This window comes from Xyrauchen texanus, chromosome 45 (genome assembly GCF_025860055.1).
Source record: "Xyrauchen texanus isolate HMW12.3.18 chromosome 45, RBS_HiC_50CHRs, whole genome shotgun sequence".
Taxonomy (NCBI): domain Eukaryota; kingdom Metazoa; phylum Chordata; class Actinopteri; order Cypriniformes; family Catostomidae; genus Xyrauchen; species Xyrauchen texanus.
In genome coordinates, this window is record NC_068320.1 from 27,178,069 (window position 1) to 27,198,832 (window position 20,764).

The window sequence follows — 20,764 nt, forward strand, 5'->3', positions numbered from 1 at the left end:
AGTGCGTATTTTATTATTATTCATTACAATCAATACAATTTATGCAAAAAGTCGCATTTACCAGTGAATACCAGTGCAGAAAATGTATCAATGAAAGATAACACTGAAATAAGTGTCGTGAGATATCCCACCGGCCTCTGTGACATCACTACAGTCAGTAAACAACAAACAAAAACGTGTCCGCGCGGACGATGACGCTTTCGACCTGTCAATCATGTCGCACGTTCTCATAGTTTTGTAGTTGCAGTGAATTATTGAAGCTTAATGCCGTTTTTATGCCATGTTGCTCTTTTGCAAACTGTTGTTTTTGACAACTGTGGGTTTCAAGTAGGTATAGCTGCAGGCCGGTGTTCTGAAATATTCGGTATCTGAGATTTTCGGTTGACTGGGCGGAGCTAACATTAATATTCATGAGTTTCCTGTTTCGTCTTAAAGCGACAGTGAAAATATTAGCGCGTGCGCAAGCTATAAATGGTTATGAAAAGATGAACTGTTAAGCTTAACTTCGGGATGTGAACATTAACTGAAGCTCCTGACCCGTATCTGCATGGCATTTGTTTGTATCATGATTAGTACATGTCAGTATGGCAATAATGACTTTTTAATTCATAGTTGTCATGATTAATTATTTGCATGTGTTTGATGCAGGAAGTGTTGACATGATATTTTATCCCAAGTGTAATATGGGTTAATCATTAATACAATGAGGGGTTGCATCATCAACTCAATAAACAAGTTAATAATATGGGTTTCCTTGCAGCTCTTGTTGTCTATATATTCTGACGAGAAGACAAAAGTCATACAAAGTTTAAAACGTTAGTCTGTATTAGCAGATTCAATGGGACGAAGCTAAAATGAGTGAATTCATCCCAGTGAGTCTTTGGTTCAGGAGGGGAGTTGTTGACTGAAACTTACACTGAAATGAAACTAAAAGAAAGGTCACATGGGCGAGTGAGATAAAACAGGTTTGGTTACATATCTTGTCTCATTTGTCATGTTCTTGACTCACCGTCCTGTCGATGTGTCTCTACTGAACACAAACTCCAGTTATTATGGCCGACGCTTATTCTTTTCTGGAAGATGATTTGACGTGTGTTATCTGTTGTGATGTCTTCACTGATCCGGTAACTCTGAAGTGCAGTCACACTCTGTGTGAGAAGTGCCTGGAGCGCTTCTGGAGCACTCGGGACGTGCCACAATGTCCGGTGTGTCGACAGGAATGTTCCCAAGAGGAGCCCTCCAAGAGTCTGGCCTTCAGAGTGCTCTGTGAGTCCTTCAAGAAAAGAAAGCCCGCCGCCACTGTTTCAGACGACGTCTGTCCAGAACATAAAGAGACACTCAAACTCTTCTGCTTCGAGGACAAGCGGCCCATATGTGTGGTCTGTTACACCTCAAAGAATCATCACAATCACATGTGTTCCCCTGTGGAGGAGGCTGTCGGGAATTTAAAGGTGGGAAGACTTGCTTCTTGAATTCTGCTGATTGATTTTTGACGTTTTCAAACTCATTGGTTGAACTTGTGACTCTAGGAGGATCTCAAGGCACGGATGGAGGAACTACAGGTGACCCTCGCTGACCTCAGTGAAGCCCATGACAGCTCTGTGAAACAGGCTGAGCTCCTCAAGGTACAAGTTTCGTGAATGGGGTCGGTCCTTAAATGCTAAAATACGCACCGTTTCGTATAGCCACGAGATGGAAACATTGTTGTGTTAACATGATGTTAGTGTGATGCATGGAAAAATATGTACTAATTCAACAGTTATTAACCTTGTGCGACCCCGCGTCCACATGCGTGGACGTTGTATTTTGGCTGTCGCTGTACGCAATGAATAACTCAAATTAATGAACCCTCTTAAAGCTTGTAGTTCCCTTGCTTGGGTATAGGCTGAAAGTACTGCTCCACCCGCCGATAAAAGGCCACACCCACTTCAGCCCCTCAGACATGACACAGACATGTCAGGTGATATTATATATTCTTTCATTTAAAAAAATGAAAGGGGTGGTGTGAGATCCAAATATGTAGTTTGACGACGACACGGCAACATGACGTCGATTTCCGTGAAGCACTTCTACAGATGCAGAGCCAACAAAAGTGCCGCTGGTGAGAAACCTCTTTAAGTTTTCTCATTGAAACCTGTTTGGGTGTAAAGAGGAGAGTCTCTAGTTTCGTTTGATATCTCGCTTTAAAAAATCTGTTAATTTTTCATGCGTCAGTGCGCTGATAAACATGATGTCCACATACGTGGACTGTGGGACATTATTCTCACAAAAGTTACATGTTAGTTATTTTGAATAACTTTCAACATGAACACATCTGTGGGTCATTTCGCTTCATTTTAATATACATTTGGTTATATTTTATTTTGTTATCACGGTTCTATTCATTAACATTATTAAACACATTCCTATATTTACTGTACATTATCACACCGCACCTTAAAGCATTCACAGGGTTTATATGGAGTTATGATGAAAATAAGGTGCATTTCAAACTGTTCTGAGACCAGTGCAGACAGACAGCACAGATTCACTAAAATGAATCATTTATGTGAGCTATTTAATTTACTTAAACTGTCCGAAAGGACCGATTCACTCAAATTAATCATTTATGTGAACTTGTTCATTTACTTGAACTGTCCGAAAGAACCGATTCACTAAAATGAATCATTTATCTGAACTAGTTAATTTATTTGAACTGTCCGAAAGGACCGATTCACTAAAAGGAATCATTTATGTGTACTAGTTAATTTACTTGAACTGTCCAAAAGGACCGAGTCACTAAAACGAATCATTTATGTGAACTAGTTAATTTATTTGAACTGTCCGAAAGGACCGATTCACTAAAATGAATCATTATGTGAACTAGTTAATTTACTTGAATTGTCAGAAAGGACTGATTCACTAAAACGAATCATTTATGTGAACTAGTACATTTACTTGAACTGTCCGAAAGGACTGATTCACTAAAATGAATCATTTATGTTAACTAGTTAATTTACTTGAATTGTCCGAAAGGACTGATTCACTAAAACGAATAATTTATGTGAACTATTTAATGTACTTGAACTGTCCGAAAGGACCGATTCACTTAAACGAATCATTTATGTGAACTAGTTAAATTTACTTGAATCAGTTCATAGTTTCACCATTTAAAATGGATCATTTTATTTTAACATGGTTGGCTGTGATGTTGGATGATGCTTTGAATCTGAATGATTTATGCTAATTTCTGATTAAGGTCTCAAAACATAATAAACCATTTGATGAAATAAAATCAGACTTTCTATAGCGCAGAGATATTTTTTAATTTCACAACTTAGTCCCGCTGTCCACATATGAGGACACATTTTTAGGGAAACTATTTGCTGTAGAATGTTTTCGTTTTTTGCACACACTTTTTTTAGTCCTGAGAAAAACATTGATGTCTATTTCAGGAGCACAGCAGCACTGCAGAAAACCTGATCAAGAAGGAATTTGAGAAACTCCATCAGTTTCTGAGAGAGGAGGAGGAGAAGCAGATCAGATCCTTGCGGAAAGAACCGGATCCTCAAGTTGAGGCCAGAATGGAGGAGATCTCCACACTGATAGTAGATCTGTCTGAGAAGGTCGCAGCTGTGTGGCAGGACATGGAGGCAGAAGACATCACATTTCTCCAGGTGCAGAATGAACACATATGCTGCAGATATGTGTGCTAATCAATGTTCATGATGCTTGCCCAGGCATGAAACAACTGAGCACTAATGACTGTATTTCTTTTTCAGAATTACAACGAAACCTTAAAGAGGTGATGTGGTTTATTTCTCCAATCTGACAGTTTTAAAATCAGTTTTGATCCTGTTTTACTTTGTTAACGCCAGAGGTCATCGTTTATGTACACAGACTCCAGCGCCCAATAATATCAAACATGCACCCTCAAATCATTATGAAAGATAAACCTCAAACCTTTCAGACAATGATCTTCACCACCTGGGCCAGAATGCAGAACCTTGTGTTACAGGGTGAGTCCGGACCTCTGATACACGATAGTCAAAGTTTAAACAAAACCTTCAGCACTGAGCTTAAAGGACTCGTTCGGCTAAAAAGTAAATGCTGTCATTAATTTCTCACCCTCATGTTATTGTAGTGAATCAGTAAATAATTTATGTGAACTAGTTAATTTACTTGAACCGTCCGAAAGAACCGATTCACTAAAACGAATAATTTATGTGAACTAGTTCATTTATTGAACCATCCGAAAGAACCGATTCACTAAAACGAATCATTTATGTGAACCACTTCATTTACTTGAACCGTCCGAAAGAACCGATTCACTAACATGAATCATTTATGTGAATTAGTTAATTTACTTGAACCGTCCGAAAGAACCGATTCACTAAATCGAATCATTTATGTGAACTAGTTAATTTACTTGAAATGTCCGAAAGAACCGATTCACTAACATGAATCATTTATGTGAACTAGTTAATTTACTTGAACCGTCCGAAAGAACCGATTCACTAACATGAATCATTTATGTGAACTAGTTAATTTACTTGAACTGTCCGAAAGAACCGATTCACTCAAATTAATCATTTATGTGAACTAGTTCATTTACTTTAACTGTACGAGTTCCCAAAGTTTAATATAAGTGAATCGTTTATTGTAAGTGACAAATTAAGCATTCTGTGACACTTTATTTTGAAAATAGCTGAGCTACTGTAAAATGCTGTTGAGGAGGTAGTGTTGCTACTTTTAGTTACATGAGGTTGATTACACATGACAGTATTTTCCTTTTTTGGTGAACTTTTCCTTTAATGATGTCACAAACACTTCCTGTATAATGTATTAAAACAAAGCTCTTACACTCGTCATTTCAAAGCTCCGGTGACGTTGGACCCAGACACAGCTTCTAATAGGCTGCTGGTGTCGGAGGACTGCAGCAGTGTGCAGCATGTGGATGTGAAGATGAATGTGTCCAATCATCCACAGAGGCTGTATGTGGGCGTTTTGGCCACGCAGGGCTTCAACTCCGGTATACACTACTGGGACGTTGAGGTGAGAAACAACAACCACTGGACGCTCGGTGTGGTGGGGGAAACGGTCAACCGGAAAAAACTGTACAAAATGGATCCCAAAAGTCGTTTTTGGTGTTTACGTTACGTGGATGGCTCATACAGGAAAGGTCCCACACCTGGCATAGATATCGAGGTCAACGAGAGGCCGTGGGTCATCAGGGTGCAACTTGATTTCGACAAAGGGGAGCTGAGATTCATCGACCCCTTCAGAAGCAGAAGTTTGTGCACTTTCACTGGAGGATTTGCTGAGAAGGTCTTCCCATACTTCTGTACTGGAGACGCGAACACGCCAATTAATCTTTATCCCGCCAATTCATGCCAATACTAAACCTTTTTTAGCGGCCTGGTTCTGTCTTGGAGAATTCCTGGTTTTTGTGGGATCTGGGAGCTCTGAGGACCATCTGTCATGCTCTGTTAGCTAAAATAATACATATTAAAATACTTAAACATCTGTCGTCTTGTCAATCATGTCGCTCGTTCTCATTATATTGTATCTGCAGTGAATTATTGAGGCTTAATGCCGTTTTTATGCCATGTTGTTCATAACAGTTGCCAGTAGAGGGCGCTGTCGTGCAGCATTTGTTTTTGACCGTTTCTGCACAATGTCGGGTTCAATAAAGCTAATTTGGTATATTTGGAGGGCGTGGTTTTTAAAAGAGGGGCGTGGCCTATTCAACAGCCCAGTCTTGTGGAAGTAGACCGGCTAAAATTCCTCACAGCGCTTCGTAAAGGTACAAACGTGAAGCAGGATCTTTAATGATAAATATTTTATTTCCAACCTATTTCACATCAATAGAACAGTTGATTAGGAACAAATGTGCTTGAATTTCCCTTTTTCTAGTTTCTCATGATATAAACACTTTTGCAAAAGCAGGAACGGAAAAATATTTCCCGTGTGTCGCTTCAGTTCTGCATCTGTACGCACACTTTACACAGGGACTGAATAAACTGGAGGAGATTGTGCTCTTGTGTACAGAGCAGATGAGGTGTCTGTGTTGAGACAGGGTCACGGGGTCACTCGCAGGCAAGTTTGCTGTCGAAGCTAGACAGGCCGATGGCGAAGGCCTGCAGGGCACACATGGGGTAGTTATAGTCCAGAGTAAAGATGTCCTCCGCCACACGGCCGAACTGCATCACGATGTAATCAGCTAGAGACACAAACACACAATCAGAGAGAAACACGACAGGTCTGAGTTGTACACTGTGGCAGGGCGGGGTGGGGTCGTGATGCTACACACCCGGCCCCTAATTAGGGTAATCAAGCCTCAGAGAGGGATAACGGCCGACTGAAGACAGCAGTGTGACAGAGAGAGAGAGATTTACGGACAGCTGTCTGACACCTGTGTGTGTGTGTGTTTGTCTTTTTGGTTCAGTTTTATATTAAAACTATTATTTATATTACTAAAAACGTGCTAGCATCATGCTAACATCGCCTAGAAAAGTGCTCTAACATGCTAAAAACGTGTTAGCATCATACTAACACATGCTAGCATCGCCTAGTGAAGTGCTCTAACATACTAAAAATGTATTAGCATCATGCTAACAGATGTTAGCATCACCTAGCGAAGTGCTCTAACATGCTAGCATCGCCTAGCAAAGTGCTCTAACATGATTAAAACGTGCTAACATCATGCTAACACATGTTAGCATTGCTTAGCGAAGTGATCTAACATGCTAAAAATGTGTTAGCATCGCCTAGCGAAGTGCTCTAACATGCTAAAAACGTGCTAGCATCATGCTAACACATGCTAACATCACCTAGCAAAGTGTGGTAAAACATGCTAAAAACCTGCTAGCATCGCCTAGCGAAGTGCTCTAACATGCTAAAAACGTGCTAGCCTCATGCTAACACATGCTACCATCGCCTAGCTAAGTGATAAAACCTGCTAAAAATGTGTTAGCATCATACTAACCCATGTTAGCATCGCCTAGTGAAGTGCTCTAACATGCTAAAAACATGCTATCATCATGTTAACACATGCTAGCATCGCCTAATTAATTGCTCTAACATGCTAAAAATGTATTAGCATCATGCTAACAGATCTTAGCATCACCTAGCGAAGTGCTCTAACATGCTAAAAACGTGCTAGCATTGCCTAGCGAAGTGCTCTAACATGCTAAAAACATGCTACCATCATGCTAACACATAATAGCATCGCTTAGCGAAGTGCTAAAACATGCTAAAAACGAGCTAGCATCATGCTAACACAAACATAACAACTACATGCTACCATAATGAAAACACATGCCAGCAACAGTCTATGACCATAATTGTAGTGCTTATCAACAAGTTATAACATGCTATTTGACGAGTTTTGCCAATGCAAGTACCACTCACAATTTCTTCAGGAAATTACATTCTAGTTTATATTGTCAAGCCGGTTCTCGTTGCCTCCTTTCCATCAATCCTTTACATACACTTTCAGAAAAGTATCTCAGGTTGACTCGGGCTCGGCAATATGGCAACAGAAATGACATTTCGATATTTTTCAGCCTATTGAATGTTTTCGATATCTCAATATTTATGCCCTGATGTGGCTTAAAAGAGGGATTTATTTGACATCAGAGGAACTATTATTTAACTAAACTGCCGCTGTAGCCAAGCAGAGTTAAAATGTGTAATGCAAGAAGTAAAAATCAAGTTATAATGAAGTAATGTTTTAATATTGTGTCTTATTGTCACTTAAAAATATGAAAACACCCTAAAAAAAGTCAAAATGACTTGGGAAGATATTTGATGTTTTTCTAGGAAGTCTAACAAACTGTGGTGAGGTATATAGTTAAAACTAGTAAACACTATTTGCCAATGGGTTGAGAACAATGTTGCATAAACGTTGCTAATTTTAAGCGCTGCAAACATTGTATCGCGAGCTCCACAGGTGCGCACAGAACAGGATCTCAGGTAACTTACGGTCGTTGTCGTGGACGATCTGAAAGTTCTTGACAGAGGCTTGTGTGACTCGGCCGTGAAAGTTCAGCACGTAAGACTGCGTGTCGTCGTTCCACACCGGCGCTTTATTATGCAGCTCGATCAGATTCTCCAGCGAATGATTCTGCCATTTACTCAACAGAGACTCCTGCTCCTAAAAAAAACATTTATCCTTCATTTATCATTCAGTCTAAACACATAATGATGATCTGACTGCCAGTGTGTGACACTCACACAAGCGGGACGAACCGGAACCCGTTCGAAATTCATATTCATGCCAGGAATAATCACGGTCATCTTCCGCGGCCCTTTAAGACCCAGAACATTAGTCTCCTGTAAAGAGAACGCACACACACACACACACACACACACACACACACACACACACACACACACACACACACACACACACACACAATATGATAAGCCGTGTCCAAACACTGGGAAACAGAGAGAAAGATAAACACTCACGTAGCAGATAGCGGCGAGCTCCTGACGCGTGTTGGTTTCTTCCAGCAGAGCTCCGGGAGCTTTACACGGGTTTGTGCCGTTATCATAGATGCTAAACTTCGTGCCCATCAGATTAGACCTGCAGAAAACACTCAACATTAGGACCGGAAGGCTTGTAACGTTTGTATCGTAAATGTATATCAAAACTAAATGTAAAAAAATAATACATAAATTATATATATATATATATTTATAAACTAAAATAGCTTTTATGGCTCTAGAATTAACTAAAATAATATTTAAATTATTTTTAATTGTATAATTTTAAACTTAAACTCGCATCGATACATGAGAATGCCACTAGACGTCCGTTTGACTGCATTAGCAACATGCATCAGCAACATGCATCAGCATCATGCATCAGCAACATGCATCAGCATCATGCATCAGCAACATGCATCAGCATCATGCATCAGCATCATGCATCAGCATCATGCATCAGCAACATGCATCAGCAACATGCATCAGCATCATGCATCAGCATCATGCATCAGCAACATGCATCAGCAACATGCATCAGCATCATGCATCAGCATCATGCATCAGCAACATGCATCAGCAACATGCATCAGCATCATGCATCAGCAACATGCATCAGCAACATGCATCAGCATCATGCATCAGCAACATGCATCAGCAACATGCATCAGCATCATGCATCAGCAACATGCATCAGCAACATGCATCAGCAACATGCATCAGCATCATGCATCAGCAACATGCATCAGCAACATGCATTAGCATCATGCATTAGCACAATATTTGAAACCGTTACTGACCTGGAATCGTTGAACTCCGAACGATTTTCATTGCTACTCTTATATCAGTCATTAATTTAAGTTGTTCTTATTCAGATTAATTTTATTATTATGTACGATAATTAATAGAGTCCAGCTATACAACCCACATTACACAAATGCCTATTTCCCCATTCTTCATTTAATCCCTTAAAATAAATACTAAAATGAAAAACTTAATGTACTCCAGCCGGGTCTCCTAAGCAACCAAATTGGGCCGGTTGCTAGGGAGTGATAGAGTCACATGGGGTAACCTCCTCGTGGTCGCTATAATGTGGTTCTTGCTCTCGGTGGGGTGTGTGGCGAGTTGTGTGTGGAGAATAGCGTGAAGCCTCCACACGCACTACGTCTCCATGGTAACAAAAAACAAAAAAAACTTGAGCCAAAAATTACATTTCTCATTTGTCATGATATATCTCTGGGTGTAAATACTGCTTTTGTTTTGTTCACAATCATGTCAACTGTACCTGAGGAATTTTGTGTTGATACGACAAAGCAATCAAAAGTTACAACATTACAAACTAATTTATCCTAGTGTCCAAAAACATCTCCAAACAAATAAAAGATAATAATTGTACATAAGAACTAATTACACATGCAAACACAACAATGACTAAAGGTTTGCATAGCATGCAGACATGATTTTACTCATGAGATTTCACAGAATGAGTTTCATTCTGTGTCATTTGAGTCATCATTGAGTCTGTGTCATGTATTTGGCGCCATCTCCTGGTGGTCATATGTAACATTGTGCTTCATGTGGATTATCTAATGATCTATATATACATCTGATTATCTTGTGTGTGGACTCGATTGAAAGATAATCACAGACTCTAAATAATCATATGTGATATTTTATGTTCTGTTTATTTACGTGAAGTTATAAGTGAAAATGCAGCATATAAGCAATATCAACAAAATTGTCAAAGACATATATTTAGCTGTTACTCACTATATTTTTGTCTGTGAGTAAAACAAATAGGCAGGTTGTATTCTACTCTTTAAGATCTTTCCAACAACATATGACACATGGATATTTGATGAGTTTGATGTTTTTACTGATACAATAGTGCCAAAATTATTAATAAATTATCAAAATGTAGCACTTCTGATTTGTCGGCAGATGTTAAAGCACTTGTACAATTTTGGTAATAATGTCTGCATACATTGGAAAGTAGAGCTTCTAAGTTTTAAAACGACACCTATTTTGTGTTGGTCAAGACTGCAGTTATTCACATTTTGATAATAATGTTTTTTCTTGTTGGCCCAAAAGGGTGAAATGAAGATTGCGATTAAGTAGAATCATTTTTGTTGTTTTGTAACCCAGCCCTACTCTCGGATCACCAAAGATGAAGTGAGGCACACGGAGAAAGAAAAGTCTGACCTCAGTTTACCAATGAAGCTCTCGCTCTCTCGGGACATATCTGTGGCGTCTACTGTGATCAGATAGTTTGATGTTTTGCTCTTTTTCCTCTTCCGTCCAGCCAGTAAAAACACCTGAAGCGAGAGCGAGAGATTGAGCGACTAAACGAAAGCAGAACATTATGTGTGAATGTGACGGAGCTTCAGCTCTTCAGACCTTCTTGTCGTTTTCTCTCTGGAGGTGCATGAAGTATGTGGGGTAGAGGCCGCGGTCCATGCCCTTCTTATCCCGGTTGATGAAGCATTTTACTATGACCCCGCGTGGAGCCGGACGCAGCACAAACTCCTCCAAATTATCCACCTCGATGACGGAGCCTTCAGCCGATGGCGAACTCAGCGGAATAACCTCCTGACAGGACAAACACAGCAACAAAAATCAATTAATTGTTGCACTAAAATTATTCAACATCAATTTTCACCATTGTCTGAACAAATTTTGCATACCAGAACTATAGTTTTGGCAAGTCGTTTAGGACGTCTAATATGTGCAGGACATGATTGTTTACAGACCGATTGTTTCACTTTTAATTGACTATAATCACAATTTCAGTGGGTCAGAAGTTTACATACACTAAGTTAACTGTGCCTTTAAGGAGCTTGGAAAATTCCAGAAAATGATTTCAAGCCTTTAGACAATTAGCAAGTTAGCTTCTGATAGGAGGTGTACCTGTGGGTGTATTTTAAGGCCTACATTCAAACTCAGCGCCTATTTGCTTGACATCATGGGAAAAATTCAGTCAAGACCTCCGAAAACTCCACAAGTCTGGTTCATCCATGGGAGCAATTTCTGAACGCCTGGAGGTGCCACGTTCATCTGTACAAACAATAGTACGCCAGTATAAACACCATGTGACCACACAGTCATCACACCGCTCAGGAAGGAGACTCATTCTGTCTCCTAGAGATGAACGTAGTTTGGGGAGAAAAGTGCAAATCAATCCCAGAACAACAGCAAAGGAGCTTGTGAACATGCTGGAGGAAACAGGTAGACGAGTATCTAGATCCACAGTAAAACAAGTCCTATATCGACATCACCTGAACGGCTGCTCAACAAGTTACAAGCCGCTGCTCCAAAACCACCATATAAAAAGCCAGACTACAGTTTGCAAGTGCACATGGGGACAAAGATCTTACTTTTGGAGAAATATCCTCTGGTCTGATGAAACAAAAATGTAACTGTTTGGCCATAATGACCATCGTTATGTTTGGAGGAATAAGGGTGAGGCTTGCAAGCCAAAGAACAGCATCCCAACCGTGAAGCATGGGGGTGGCAGCATCATGTTGTGGGGGTGTTTGCTGCAGGAGGGACTGGTGCACTTCACTAAATAGATGCATCATGAAGAAGGAACATTATGTGGATATATTGAAGCAACATCTCAAGACATCAGACAGGAAGTTAAAGCTCGGTCACAAATGGGTCTTCCAAATGGACAATGACCCCAAGCACACCTCCAAAGTTGTGGCAAAATGGCTTAAGGGCAAGAAAAAAAGTCAAGATATTGGAGTGATCACAAAGTCCTGACTTCAATCCGACAAGCTTGTGGAAGGATCCCCAAAACATTTGACCCAATTAAACAATTTAAAGGCAACGCTAACAAATACTAACAGTGTATGTGAACTTCTGACTCACTGGGAATGTGATGAAAGAAATAAAAGCTGAAATAAAGAATTCTCTCTACTATTATTCTGACATTTCACATTCTTAAAATAAATTAGTGATCCCAACTGACCTAAAACAGGGAATGTTTTCTATGATTTAGTGTCAGGAATTGTGAAAAACTGAGTTTAAATGTATTTGGCCATTGTGTATGTAAACGTCTGACTTCATCTGTAAAATAGTGTGATATTGGAATATACGGTATAATCATAATATTACTTAGAAATAATAATTATTTTGAATTATTAAATCTATCGATATATTTATTAAATAATAAATGATCAAATATTATTTAGTCAAGTATTACTTATTTACTATTAATTATTATAAGATATATTATTTATTTATTATTACATATGTATTATTAAATGTATTTATTTTCACATTAACTGTATTATTATAATATATAAAGTGTCATTAATTAATTTATTATTTTAAATATTATTGTGCATAATTACTGTTAAAAAATATTAGTATTATTACTAATTTATTGTTATAATTCATTAATATTCATTTATTATTATTACATTCATCTATTAATGAAATACTATTTATTTAATAAATTACTTAACATTATTTATTAAAATATGAATTATTTATTTTATTCATTATTATTAACATAACTTATCTTACAATTTATTATGCTTATTTTTTATTATTATATTATTATTATTACATAATTATTTAATTACTATAATTGAGTATTGTCATTAAAAATAATACTAGCACAGCTGTTAATATAAATTTAGGGCTAGATTGTATTTAGTCAATGACTACAGACCTGTTTGATGACATGAATTAATATATTGAGTGGTCAGCCGAAAAGATTGAGCAGGACTCTCGCACACACACACACACACACACACACACACACACACACACACACACACACACAGACACACACCTTATGTTGTGTAATGTGTGCTGTATGGTGGTTTATGTTGCAGCTCTTACTGTGGTAGATTTATTACTGGAGGCAGACGCCGGCCGTGTGCTCTCTGTGTTTGGAGAGAGAGAGCAGCTTTTGTCTTCAACTTCATCATCATCATCCTCACTGGCTTCATCATAGTTCATGCTGCCCGACAGTCCTGAGAGGAACAGAGTGTTTAAAGAGCTCACGAGGAGAAAGAACAACTGCAGCTCTGAGACACACACTGTCATTTACACTAGTGTGTATGGTGTCTCTCTGTGTGTGTGTGTGTGTCTGTGTGTGTGTGTGTGTGCGCGTGTGTGGTGTCTCTGTGTGTGTGTGTGGTGTCTCTCTGTCTGTGTCTGTGTGTGTGTGTGTGTGGTGTCTGTGTTCTGTGTGTGTGTGTGGTGTCTGTGTGTGTGTGTGTGTGTGTGTGTGGTGTCTCTCTGCGTGTGTGTCTGTGTGTGTGGTGTGTGTGTGTGTGTGTGTGGTGTCTCTCTGTGTGAGTGTCTGTGTGTGTGTGTGTGTGTGTGTGTGTGTGGTGTCTCTGTGTGTAGTGTGTGTCTGTGTGTGTGTGTGTCTCTCTGTGTGTGTGTCTGTGTGTGTGTGTGTGTGGTGTCTCTCTGTGTGTGTGGTGTCTCTCTGTGTGTGTGTGTCTGTGTGTGGTGTCTCTCTGTGTGTGTGTGTCTGTGTGTGTGGTGTCTCTGTGTGTGTGGTGTGTGTGTGTGTGTGTGTGTGTGGTGTCTCTCTGTGTGTGTCTGTGTGTGCATGTGTGGTGTCTCTCTGTGTGTGTGTGTGTGTGTGTGTGTGGTGTCTCTGTGTGTGTGGTGTCTCTCTGTGTGTGTGCCTGTGTGTGGTGTCTCTCTGTGTGTGTGTGTCGTGTGTGTGTGTGTGTGTGTGCTGTGTGTGTGGTGTCTCTCTGTGTGTGTGTGTCTGTGTGTGTGTGTGTGTGTGTGTGTGTGTGTGTGGTGTCTCTCTGTGTGTGTGTGTGTGTGGTGTCTGTGTGTGTGGTGTCTCTCTGTGTCTGTGTGTGTAGGTGTGTGTATGTGTGTGTGTGTGTCTCTCTGTGTGTGTGTAGGTGTCTCTGTGTGTGTGTGTGTAGGTGTGTAGGTGTGTGTGTCTGTGTGTGTGGTGTGTGTGTGTGTGTGTGTGGTGTCTCTCTGTGTCTGTGTGTGTGTGTGTGTGTGTGTGTGTGCTCTCTGTGTGTGTGTGTGTGTGTGTGTGTGTGTGTGTGTGTGTGTGTGTGGTGTGTGTGTGTGTGTGTGTGGTGTCTCTGTGTCTGTGTGTGTAGGTGTGTGTGTGTGTGTGTGTGTCTCTCTCTGTGTGTGTGTAGGTAGGTGTGTGTGTGTGTGTGTGTAGGTGTGTGTGTGTGTGTGTCTCACCGCATCTATGCAGCAGTGTGTGCATGTCTGTTTTGGGTTCCAGCAGTGTGTCTGTATCAGCATCAGTGGTCTCTGGTTCTTGAGTGGTCGGAGGGGAGGGCTGTTGTGCTTGATTGACAGATAGAACTTGAATCTTACTGCCCAGATCAGCAGCTTTACACCCCAATAGTGCCGCCGGTCCGGCGAAGCCTTTAAACATAAGCCAAGGTTTATAAGATCATGAGGACCATAAATTCAGTGAAGTGTCCAAACATGTCCAGACTGATGAATGAAAGACATAAAAAACCTTCCCCAAGAGATCAACACATTGAGAGACAGATACGACTGAGTTTCACTGTTTATGAGAGAAATGAACATGAGAAAGACATTAAACATACAATCCCAAAACAAGTAAAACATAGTGAAACCTCCTCACAATGTAACTTGTGAGTCTAGTGTAATGATTCAACTTTCAAACCAAATAAATCAAAGGTCACATGAGCGTTAACCTCACCGTCTATGATGATGTCATTGGCCGTGTTGACGTGGGGCTCTTCACTGCGACAGGGTCGTGAGCGCCGCGGGCGTCCCTCAGAGTTGGGCTGAACCATGAGCGGCTCATGACGCTTCCGTCGCTGTTTCTGCTCCAGCAGCACCCTCTGAGGACACCATTAACACACTCAGCACATCAGTAGTTGGTTAGTTGTCATTAAGAAGATGTTTTCCTATCCTGACAAACACACATACACACACACACACACATCACACATACAGACCCACACTGTGTCTGTAAGGCGGGCCGGTGACAGAGGGTCAGTGCTTTCCTTCCTGCAAGAGAAGTTGGATGGGCGGCTGTCCCCCTCCACACTCAAGGTATACCAGCATACCACAATGCTGTTTAAGGTCCTTTTATGCCTACGGAGAGCCCCGTTCAAGCCCCTAGTGTCAGTCGGGTTAAAGGCTGTTTCATTGAAAACTGCCCTCCTGACCACGCTCACTTCTATCAAGAGGGTCGGGGAACTGCAAGCATTCTCTGTCAGCGAAGAGTGCCTAGAGTTCGGTCCGGAAGACTCTCACGTGATCCTGAGACCCCCAACCTTTTAGGGATCAGGTGGTGAGCCTGCAAGCGCCGCCCCCAGAGGAGGTGTCCAGTGCGTGCTTTGTGCATCTACTTGGATGCTCGTTGGCGGACAGTGGAAAGGGAACGCTGTCTCCAAACAGAGGCTTGCCGACTGGATCGTGGATGCCAGTGCCTTGGCCTACCAGACCCAGTCCGTGCCCACCCCTTACGGGTTCGAGCACACTCCACAAGGAGTGTTGCATCTTCGTGGGCTAATGGCACCTCTCTAGCAGACATCTGTAGAGCAGCGGGCTGGGCAACACCCAATACATTTACGAGATTTTACAATCTCCAGGTTGATCCGGTTTCGTCCTGTGTTCGTTCAGGTACGAACAGGTAAGGTATGCGGGGCAGCTGGCTGGGTGTACAGCACCTTTCCCCTACACAAGGTGAAGTCGTGCGCTCTTCTCTCCCATGCGTGTTCACGATCTGTGAACCCTAGATGTCCTTCCTCCTAGCCCTCTGGCTCACAAATTCAGCGGAGGAATTCGTAGTCAGGCCCAGTACGTGTTCTAACGTGCCCTGTACTGTTGGGGTAAGTGCTCAACATGTCTCGGTTACCCTGATAACCTCCTGTGATGTATCTTCCACGGTATGGTCTCCCTATTTTGGTAGACCTGCGTCTCCCTTGGCAGAGCCCTCTCTGCCCCGGTCACAGCGTTTGTAGGGCTCCTCCCCTACGAAGGGCAGGACCTACCGCCGCGCCTCTTCCATGTGCGGCCTCAGGCCCACATTTTTTACCCTCCCCTTCAGTTGTGTCCCTCTTGCCACAGGCTGAACTACACCGCTGTCTCGGGACCTTGTCTCGGCTCCTCAGTGCAAAACCTGAATGAATCCGCATTCAGCCTCCCTTTTATACCCGTATGTTCGCGGGAGGGGCATGCAAATTCAACTCGCCAATTCGCCTACTTCTCATTGGCCTATTCTCAAAGATCTGAAGGTGTCTTGGGCTCTCAAGGTCTACCCCTACTGTCACTTCATCGACACAACGTCTCGTTCCCTCCATCAGGGAACGGAGGTTACAACAGTAACCGAGACGTTTTGTGTTATTGTGTGTTGATGTGTTTTGTTGTGTGTTGATGTGTGTTGATGTGTCTCACTTGTTTCTCCAGTTTCTGTTGTCGGAGCTTCAGATTGTCGTCCTCCAGTGTGCTGAAACACAAAAAATACCCACACACATAACTACAAACCACAATGTGGACCATAATTATCAAACCCAAACTGAGTGACAGCTTAATTTTGGCTAAATGTTAATGTTAAACATGTTACTTGTAGCCCTGTTACCCTTCTTCCTGGCTTTATTAGTGAGAGGACAGTGGAGATGTGACAGGAAATGATTGGGGAGAAGAGTGGGAATGGGACCGGGACCTCATGAGCCGGGTCTCGTACTGTAGTCACCCGTCATACATCAGCATTATATGTCATGAGCGCAGCCCGCTAGGCTTCGGCTCAGACCATTCTGGCCTTTTTAATGTTTTTATTGAATTTTTCTTCCTAAAATATAAACAAATCAGGTTTTAACCCGTATTTGTATTTGTGTGTGTGTGTGTGTGTGTTTCTGGTAAGTAGTTTCTCACTGTGTTGCTAAGCATCTGAGACAAACCCACACGAAAGAGAAAATAATAGAAAATCAATCTCTGACCAACATCCTCACATATCAACACAAACATACACATGTACACATCTAAAAATAACCATTCACACCAACACATATAAGTACATAAGAAAGTGAAGAACCACACACACTCACTCACATGTGCACACACACAAACACGCACACACATAAATACACACACACACACACACACACACACACACACACACACACTCACTAACACGCACACAACAACAACAACCACCATTCGCCACTAAGTAGCGGTGACGTCACCACAACGCTTGTGCCAGGCTATGTGCACGTTAAGGCCACGTGAAGTGTCGAACCAATTGCACACACAAATACACACACACATACACACATGCACACAAATACACACACATGCACACGTACACACATAAATACACACATTCACACACAAACACACGCACACACATGCACACACATGCATGCACACACAAACACACATACAGGTACATAAGATAGTGAAGAACCACACATACACACACACACACACACACACACACACACACACACATTCACACACACACACTCACACAAATACACACTACATTCAGACTGCACCTGATACTGTCTGCCTGTTCGGTTTCTACAGTAATGCATTTATAATGAAAGTCTATGGGGCAAGTGTGCCAGATGGTTAAACGCACAAATGTCCAACTCTTATTTTGGTAAAAGGTGTTGAGGCACACCTGTATGAATGTTTCATGCTCAGAGTAGGATGACACACAAACTGTCTGATGTACACCTGCGTAACCATGGTTACAAGCATCAATGAGTTACAACAGACCTTTTGAGAGAAAAAGAAACATCTAATTGAGGAAATAAAAACATTTAAAGTAGTGCTGTCGATTTAACAGATTTATTCAGTGCGTTAAAATTTATGCAATAAAAAAATTAACGCGAGTATTGACGCTGACTATCACCCCTGGAGTCGCGAGTTCGAATCCTGGGCGTGCTGAGTGACTCCAGCCAGGTCTCCTAAGCAACCAAATTGGCCCGGTTGCTAGGGAGGGTAGAGTCACATGGGGTAACCTCCTCGTGGTCGCTATAATGTGGTTCCCGCTCTCGGTGGGGCGTGTGGCGAGTCGTGCGTGGATGCCGCGGAGAATAGCGTGAAGCCTCCACACGCACTACGTCTCCATGGTAACGCGCTCAACGAGCCACGTGATAAGATGCGCGGATTGAAGGTCTCAGACGCGGAGGAAACTGAGATTCGTCCTCCGCCACCCGGATTGAGGCGAGTCACTACACCACCACGTGGACATAGAGTGCATTGGGAATTGGGGATTCCAAATTGGGAAGTAAAAAAATGCAGAAGCTACTCTGGCAATGGCCATTGCGGAGCACTGTTCGCTGCTAGCAGTGCCTCGATGTACCTGGGCGTGGTGATTCGGTGTTTCAGTGCTAAGTAAAGAACACGTATGTCCACGTTTCTCAGAAGGGGGCGATGCCATATCAATAGCAAAAGGAAGTGTAACCTAATGTATAATGGGGTGGTGGTGGCGTAGTGGGCTAAAGCACATAATTGGTAATCAGAAGGTTGCTGGTTCTATCCCCACAGTCACCACCATTGTGTCCTTGAGTAAGACACTTAATTGCAGGTTGCTCCGGGGGGATTGTCCCTGTAATAAGTGCCCCACTGTAAGTCACTTTGGATAAAAGCATCTGCCAAATGCATACATGTAAATGTAAATTGAGCCAGTGGGAAGAACTGAAACTCCACTTTGAGTTCACCAAGGCCAGTGAGCATTGCTACATGGCGGATGTGATCCATGCCATGTACATGGACAAGACCAACTATGTCAACCTGACATTCTTGAAATCAATCCTGTCAGATGGTTTCGGGTTTTGGAATAGGAGCATTTTTACGAGCACGAGTTCAAGCATCAGGCTCCATTCCCATACCAAAATTGTTATCAGGACATCCTTAGATTAAAAGTTCAAGTATTTATCTCATTACCAAATTCACACTTTATTTATTTATATATACTATATTTCTCAGATTAATCCAAAATGTTTTTAGTAACAATGTGTCTAATGGTTGATACACTCTGATATAATTATTTCTTAACTCTTAAATTAATTACACAATTCAGATTAATAAAAATGTGTTACATGTTTCAATAAAGATAAGCACGTTCAGGTAATGAGAAATTAACCAGAAATTTCTTTTTTAAATCTGAAATAAAACACTAAATCATCTGTAATATTTATGTACAAGATTTATTTATTTTTATACAGAAATATTCACATCCATTTTTAAAATTTAATTTTATAAGAATGACCAAACTGCATGATATAAATGCATTTATTAAGGTTTGTGTTATCTAATATTTTCAAATATTAACAAAAACAAAAAAAAGCCTACTTTTAGGACAGTTAAGATTGTATTTTCTTTATTTTCGTTTTTGCAATGTGACAATATTTTGAAGACAGTTAAATAAATATTTTAAATATGTTGTAATGCATAAATAAAATTTAAAAACACACTACAACCAATATTAAAATGCAGTTTTAATCAATTTATGTCTAATAAACCATCAATGACGATCAAATAAATCCCATATTGCGCTCGTGACTACGTCAGAAGCGTAGAAGACGTCACTGTTTAGGAGATAATTAGTATTAAATTAGAAATTCTCAGATAAGATGCAGAATGTATTTTCCAACATATTTCTCTTTTGTGCTTGTATTTCAGCTGTTCTGATGTGGATCTGCTTTTATTTTCCGAATCTTCGTGTTTTGTTGCGTTTTAGCTTTGATGTTACAGCAGCACGAGACGCAACCGGACCCACAGAAACAAACACAAAAGTTACAAAAAACACGTATAAACACACACATACATATCTGTCCCCAACCGGACGACACTTTTGGGTCATTTCTGGGAATTGTGTTTCCACTGGTGTGTCTTACCTGCTGTAGAAACTCATGTTTATCCACCGTTGCTATGGATTCCTCCGCTGTCGCCACGCCGCGTCCCCGCAGCGTTGGTGACGAGTGTGCGCATGCGCATTTACACTTGTCATTCTCCAGGGGGCGCTTGATGGCTCAAAAACCGAATCCTTTTCGAAACCTTAGGACTGGTTTGGAGAAATATGTACTCTTAAAAGTATCGCAACACTTAAATGTATTAAATGAATGGATTTGGATTTGACTAAAATAAAAATCCACTAGAATAATTTCTATACATTTTTATTTTTAAATGTCATACTTTAATCACAAACGTATTTGATTGGCCAGTCCTGACCTGAGAAAAGGAACAAGTTCACTATGTCAATGCTGTCTGTATTCTGCTTCAGAAAAGTCCACTGGCGGCCATCTTTGGAATTATCCCGTGAGGGTATTTACGGTCATGTAACTGAAGC

At 41.1% G+C, this 20,764-nt stretch overlaps 2 protein-coding genes across 3 annotated transcripts; one reads left to right on the top strand and one right to left on the bottom strand.

The window, feature by feature from the left end:
• Positions 1-897: 897 nt before the first annotated feature.
• Positions 898-5,624, top strand: trim35-14 (tripartite motif containing 35-14). Its single transcript, XM_052118376.1, has 6 exons — positions 898-1,451; positions 1,530-1,625; positions 3,435-3,656; positions 3,762-3,784; positions 3,880-3,998; positions 4,859-5,624. The coding sequence occupies exons 1-6, from the start codon at positions 1,053-1,055 to the stop codon at positions 5,380-5,382; spliced, it is 1,383 nt and encodes a 460-aa protein (XP_051974336.1). The 5' UTR covers positions 898-1,052; the 3' UTR covers positions 5,383-5,624.
• A 197-nt stretch (positions 5,625-5,821) lies between these two features.
• tulp3 (TUB like protein 3) lies at positions 5,822-20,431 on the bottom strand. Of its 2 annotated transcripts, none has more exons than XM_052118378.1 (11): positions 20,313-20,431; positions 16,861-16,912; positions 15,155-15,299; positions 14,662-14,850; positions 13,324-13,457; positions 10,870-11,061; positions 10,675-10,787; positions 8,455-8,572; positions 8,218-8,316; positions 7,966-8,131; positions 5,822-6,202 (listed from the first exon to the last, which is right to left on the bottom strand). In XM_052118378.1, the coding sequence occupies exons 1-11, from the start codon at positions 20,327-20,329 to the stop codon at positions 6,069-6,071; spliced, it is 1,359 nt and encodes a 452-aa protein (XP_051974338.1). In that variant the 5' UTR covers positions 20,330-20,431; the 3' UTR covers positions 5,822-6,068. The 2 variants fall into 2 exon arrangements, with proteins under 2 accessions (XP_051974338.1, XP_051974337.1); XM_052118377.1 differs by having other exon boundaries at positions 5,826-6,202; positions 7,966-8,137; positions 20,313-20,422.
• Between the last annotated feature and the right edge of the window lie 333 nt (positions 20,432-20,764).

What these genes read in the sequence shown, in the direction of transcription:
- trim35-14 (XM_052118376.1), top strand. Translation starts at nt 1,053, where the DNA reads ATGGCCGACGCTTATTCTTTTCTGGAAGATGATTTGACGTGTGTTATC. An exon ending in AGGCTGTCGGGAATTTAAAG is followed by an intron (nt 1,452 to 1,529) that starts GTGGGAAGACTT and finishes TTGTGACTCTAG; the next exon opens with GAGGATCTCAAGGCACGGAT. An exon ending in AACAGGCTGAGCTCCTCAAG is followed by an intron (nt 1,626 to 3,434) that starts GTACAAGTTTCG and finishes TGTCTATTTCAG; the next exon opens with GAGCACAGCAGCACTGCAGA.
- tulp3 (XM_052118377.1), bottom strand. An exon ending in AGAGAGAAAACGACAAGAAG is followed by an intron (nt 10,788 to 10,869) that starts GTCTGAAGAGCT and finishes CTCTCGCTTCAG; the next exon opens with GTGTTTTTACTGGCTGGACG. An exon ending in GATCGTCCACGACAACGACC is followed by an intron (nt 6,203 to 7,965) that starts GTAAGTTACCTG and finishes TTGTGTCTCTAG; the next exon opens with CTGATTACATCGTGATGCAG.